This window comes from Microtus ochrogaster, chromosome 8 (assembly GCF_000317375.1).
Source record: "Microtus ochrogaster isolate Prairie Vole_2 chromosome 8, MicOch1.0, whole genome shotgun sequence".
NCBI classification, from domain to species: Eukaryota; Metazoa; Chordata; class Mammalia; order Rodentia; family Cricetidae; genus Microtus; species Microtus ochrogaster.
In genome coordinates this window covers 34167471-34173303 of record NC_022015.1, presented here as the reverse complement: position 1 = coordinate 34173303, position 5833 = coordinate 34167471, and the positions used below count along the sequence as shown (strand labels likewise).

General features: G+C 49.1%; 1 protein-coding gene and 1 non-coding gene across 2 annotated transcripts; both read right to left on the bottom strand.

Moving 5' to 3' along the window:
- Positions 1–2201: 2201 nt before the first annotated feature.
- Rplp2 (ribosomal protein lateral stalk subunit P2) lies at positions 2202–4945 on the bottom strand. The gene is made up of 5 exons (XM_005351522.3): positions 4817–4945; positions 4495–4618; positions 3607–3655; positions 2455–2553; positions 2202–2320 (listed from the first exon to the last, which is right to left on the bottom strand). The coding sequence occupies exons 2-5, from the start codon at positions 4615–4617 to the stop codon at positions 2244–2246; spliced, it is 348 nt and encodes a 115-aa protein (XP_005351579.1). The 5' UTR covers position 4618; positions 4817–4945; the 3' UTR covers positions 2202–2243.
- On the bottom strand, positions 3446–3577 carry LOC113456569. Its single transcript, XR_003377335.1, has one exon. It is a non-coding gene; the product is annotated as a small nucleolar RNA SNORA52 (small nucleolar RNA).
- Positions 4946–5833: the final 888 nt, after the last annotated feature.

Sequence of the window (5833 nt, the reverse complement as noted above, 5' to 3'; positions counted from 1 at the left end):
TCCCTCTGGTGGTCTCCAGGGCATGAAGCCAGGAGACACGGTGGTAGATGGAGGGAAAGAAGTGAAGGCAGAGAAGGGATCCCAGCATCTGGAATGGAGAGCTGGAGTCATTTCTCTGTTCATCCTGATCATGATGGAGCCATTTCACACTCAGCACAATTCAGCGCAGGCATGGGTATAGGAACAGGCTAACAAGGTGAGGTCAACAGTGCCCCAGCACACTGTGGAGTCAGTGAGTGAGGTATCCTGGGATTACTGAGTAGAGCTCTGGCAAACAATCAGATAAACAAAGTCCAGGGAAGATGTAATAGAACTTTTGGGTTTTTTTTCGAGACAGGGTTTCTCTGTATAACAGCTCTAGCTCTTGTAGACCAGGCTGCCTTGAACTCAAGAGATCTGCTTGCCTCTGATTCCTGAGTGCTAGGATTTGAGGCGTGTGCTGCCACCACCTGAATTTTTTTTTTTAAGATAGATACATTAGTGTGAAGGTATGAGATCCCCTGGGAACTCGAGTTAAAGACAATAATGAGCTGTCATGTGGATGCTGGGAACTGAACCCTGGTCTTCTGGGAAAGTAGCCAGTGCTCCTAACCGCTGAGCCATATTGCCAACCCCTTATTTTGTTTTTGAGTGTTTGCAGCCCTGGAACTCAGATATACTCATTTCTACCTCTCAAGTGCACCTCGACACACAGCTTATTTTTACTTTTTCAATTATGCCTATGTAGAAGGGGTATGTGCACCTGAGTTCAGGTGCCCAGAGTCTGGAGAAGTCAAATCCCTTTGAACTACAGTTGTGATTGACCAGACCACCCAGTGTGGATACTGGGAACAGAACTCAGGTTGTTAGAACAGTGCTTTTAGCAGGGCGGTGGGGGGGGGGGAGGGAACGCCTTTAATTCTGGGGTTTAAACCCAGGGGGTCCTAGGTGTTAGGCAAGTACTCTGCCACTACACTACCCCTGACCCAGAATTTTTGAGACAGGGTTTCTCTGTGTAACCACCCTGGCCAGCCTCAACTTGAACTCCACTGGGATTAAAGGCATGCACCACCACCACCTGGCTCACTTGACTTTTAAAGATCCTTCACTCGAGGCAAATCTGTCCCATACTGCCTGGGTCACATAATGAATTTGAGATCAAATGCTGTCAAGGTGGAAATATGGGTATGCAGTTTAGAGGCATGATACAGTACAGGAACAAGTCCTCAGAGCCAGCAAGCCTAGGGCTTACTACCATGGTCGTCATAAGATTTAAGATCCTCCCTACAATTTATTTTTTTCCAGTAACAGGCCCAAGGGACAGTGCCTCCCCAGCTCAGTAGGACCTCTGCTCTTATTTCCACAGTGCATCAGGCTGTTTGGGTACACATGCTTTCAGGCCCCTGGGAGATGCTGGTGCCAAGAACATGGTTGGCCTTTCTCAGAACGCTGAAACCGGGTAACTCCCACAAGCAGCCTTATGAGGACAAGCCCCTTTCTTCAGGGTATAGACCCTGTCCCTAGACATAGCTTTACCTGCTCCCTTGTAGCTAGCTCACTCCAGTTATGAAGCTATGGCTTCTGATCTTTTCTATACCCACCGTCTTTCCTGGCTTCATGCAGTCCCTATTTTTGTTTTTCAAGATAGGGTTTCTCTGTCTAACAGGCTTAGTGGTCCAGAAACTAGCTCTTGTAGACCAGACTGGCCTCAGAGATCCACCTGCCTCGTCATCCCAAGTGCTGGGATTAAAGGCCTGCGTCACCACAGCCTGGGACCAGAGCGACTGCCTCCAGCCCCTCTGACACTCAAAAGTCTCCTAAAAGTAAGGCAGACCTAGTGACCCCTTGTTGATCAGCTTGTGGAGGGAGTTAAAAAGGCCTGGGCTTCACATTCCAGAGTAGCCTGTGAGACAGACTCTGCCCACCCCAGGATTAAGTTTACAGCCAGCACAAAACCCTTCACCCACATTTCCACATATGCCCAATGTAGAGGATGGGTCATTAGCTAGAACACAATGAAAAGCTTAATGACGGAAGCCATCTACCTCACACCACAATCCTTACAAGGAAACTGGATCATTTTCACCCTTCAAGCTTGAGTTAAGTGAAATCTTTATCTATTCTCTCACAGGGCTTGACAATTCTTCCAAGTAATGGCCCTACTAAGATAAGTAAAGGACACAGCATGGATGTCACATGTTGACAATACACGTAAAGGCCACTCAAGATACATAAAAAGGTTTTATTTGCAGGGGAGCACAGATTTAATCAAATAAGCCAAATCCCATGTCATCATCCGACTCTTCGGACTCCTCCTTCTTCTCTTCTTTCTTCTCCTCTGCTGTAGAGGAACACCAAAGTAAGCACTGCTCCAAGAAGTCATTCAGGCTGCCCTGCGCTGGGAGCCATACCCAACACCAAGTCTTATGTACCAATCCCTTTTTATCACCACTCACCCATCAGACTTCTACTTACCTGCAGCTGGGGCAGAACCAGCAGCAGGAGCTGCAGAGCCAGGGGCAGCAGAAACAGCCACAGCTCCACCAGCAGGCACACTGGCAAGTTTCCCAACACCTACATAAACAGAAAAAAACATGAGAACAGGAGTCCAGCCAAGAAAGCTCTTCCACATAGAGACCAACCAAGGCACCCACATGGCAGCCTTCAACTGTCTCAAACTCCAGCTTGAGGGAATCTGACAGCTTCATACCAAGAAACAAAGTTAAATGAAGTATTAAAAAAAAGACAAACAACCCAGGTATAGTGAGTGCATGGCTTTAACCACAATAAAATCTTAAGTTCAAGACCAGCCACAACTATATAGAGAAACTTTGTCTTAAAAAAAAAAAAAAAGTCGGCGGGCAGTGGCAGGGCAAGCTTTTAATCCCAGTACAAGGGTGGCAGGTGGATCTCTTTGAGTTTGAGGCCAGCCTGGTTTAGGTCTCCAAGAGCTAGTTCTAAGACAGGCTCCAAAAGCCATAGAGAAACAGTTTCGAGAAAAAAAAAAAAAAAAGACCAGGGCTCCTCTTATACAAACAAAACAAAACCTTTAAACAAACAAACAAACAAGCTAGGAATGAGAGATGGCCCAGGACTCAAGAGCACTTACTGCTCTTCTGGAGGACCCAGGTTCAATTCATGGCACTTACATGGCAGTTCATGAAACTCCGGTTTCAGGGGATCTGACATCCTCACCAATGAACATAAGAACAAATTTCACAGACAGTGATACATTATAAACCCGTAGTCAGGTGGGTCTGAGCCTGGCCTATACAGGGAGTCCTAGGACAGCAGGGCTACTCAGAGCTTAAAAAATTTAAAGACTGGCCAGGCGGTGGTGGTGCACACCTTTAATTCCAACAGAGGCAAGCCTGTACCAATGTTTAGGGTCCCCAGCACCTGGCCACAGAAAAAGCTTTTGACGTCTCGGAAGAAGCAAAATAGTGCTCCCACTGCCAGCTCCTGAATGTGTTCAGAAGCGCCACTGGCACAAGCCTAAAAAGGCCTCGCTTAGCTCTGGCAGGGCTTCTAGGATGCTCTGGTCCACAAGCGAAGCCTGGCAGATCACTGACTGATCAGCAGGGATTAGGATGGACCACAAACATATATGCATATAAATGAACTCACCCTGGGCGATGACATCCTCAATGTTTTTTCCATTCAGCTCACTGATGACCTGTGGTAGACAACCACACCTAGTGGTCAGTATGAACACACCCCTAGCCACAATTGGTGGTACAACATAGGGGCCAAGTGTTTTGAAGGTTCTAGACCCGCACCATTGTCACAGCAGCTGGCCAAGAGCCACAGGACTGAATCCTCTGAACAATAATGCTGGCAGTGGTTAAGTTTCAGATGCTAGCATTCAAAGGCTCATGACGGGAGTTTGGGTTCCATCCCTGCAGCCTAAAGAGGCTAAAATACTCTTCTAGAACATTTTAGGGGCAAAGAGTAGCTCTATTGATAACTCCATGTACTACTGTTTTGTTTTTTCTTTCCAGACAGGATTTCACTCTGTAGCTTGGGTGGCTATCCTTCCCAAGTCTTGCCCCAACACTTCCATCTGTCAGACAGCATTAATCTCAGCTACAGAGAAATCTAGATACCCCTGGCCTCTGAAGCAAAACTACTCATATGTGTATCACCTACTGCACACCGTAATTAATAAGAACACTTTATTAATAAAGTTACTTAGTCTACGTAGCGAGTTCCTGGTTAGAACTACACAGTAAGACCTTGTCACAAAATTATTAGGACTACACAAATTGAGTCGTACTAAACTTCCACAAAAGCATGATGACTAGGCTTTTGTCTTGTACTCATTTCTTGGCCTGAACAAGATCCTTAAAAAAGGGTATTTAAAAAGAAACCACCACTAATCCGGCTTAGGCCTCCTCCCTCCCTCCATTTCCAACAAGCCATTCACATTTTAGTTAAGACCCTTATCTAATACGGTAAGGGCCGCCACGGGCCGACATTTGTACCCGGACCAAAGGGAAGCAAGCAGCCAGCTACCTTGTTGAGCCGGTCATCGTCCGCCTCGATGCCCACGCTGTCTAGTATCTTCTTAATGTCTTTGGCGCTAGGAGAGGAGTTGCCCCCAAGGGCGGCAAGCAAGTAAGAAGCGACGTAGCGCATGCTGAACGGAACAGAGAGAGGAAACAGCGGCGGCGTTACCAAGAGGCCTACTGCTTACCCCTCCATTTTAGGCAACAAGTGAGACCACGTGCAGCCCGAAACTTCCAACCATGGGAGGCCGCGCACCTCTAGAATCCCCGCCGCCACCCACCCTTCAGTCTGAACCCCAGCTGGCAGCCCGACAGGCAAGTCTACTCACTCGGCTGCTGCGGACCGGCCTCACGCGTGCGACCTCGGCGGCGTCAGGCGGCGAAAGGAAGACGCTGACGCAGTGGGCGGGGGTAAACCGCTACCCAGAAGCCCCCGGGACGCGCACGGCGCCGCATGGGGGCGCCTCCCAGTGACGAAATGGGCAACCGGAAGGAAGCCATCGCCCTGACTGAAGTCAGGTGTTCACCCCAGCAAGGACAGCAAGTTGTTCGGGGGCCAGGTGCTCAAGTAATGTGGGCGAGAGTCTCCCGAGACCCATGAGGGCACGGAGGAAGGACCTCCAGGAGTTTTCAAACCCCTTTAACGCCTCGCATTCCCAGCATGCCACACGGCGCTACAACTCCCAACATGCAGTGCTGAGGGCCCACCCGAGTGAACTGCAAGTCCCATGATGCATCATTGCCAGGGTGGAGCTTGCCACCGGAAGTGCGCCCCCCTTTGGACTTCTCTTGTTGCACGTGGGCTATATGTGGGGCTGGAGTTTCAAATTGTGGTTGTGTGCGAATCGTCCCCTGGCCTTAGGCACCAGAGGTCCGAAGTCTGACAGGGATAATGGATCCCATGTTCAGCTGGCCCGGGGATGGTGTGCCATCTGTATGGGGGTTAGTGTCTGCAGCCATATCTGGTGACATCTTTTTTTTTTTTTTTCCCCAGACAGGGTTTCTCCATATAATTCTGGCTATCCTGGGCATCTCTATGTAAACTAGGCTGGCCTCGAACTCACAGAGATCCGTCTGCCTCTTCTACCCTAGTGTGCGGGCCATAGTGGAGCACATCTTTAATCTCAGCCCTCGGGAGGCAGAGGCAGGTGGATCACTGAGCTCCAGGACAGTGGTGCCTCTAATCCCAGCATAGGGTGCCTCTGTGGGCGATGGTGGCACACGCCTTTAATCCCAGCATTTGTGATGCAGAGGAGAAAGATCTCTGAGTTTGAAGCCAGCCTGGTCAACAGAGCGAGTTCCAGGAGAGTGAGGGTTACACAGAGAAACCCTGTCTAGAAAAACAA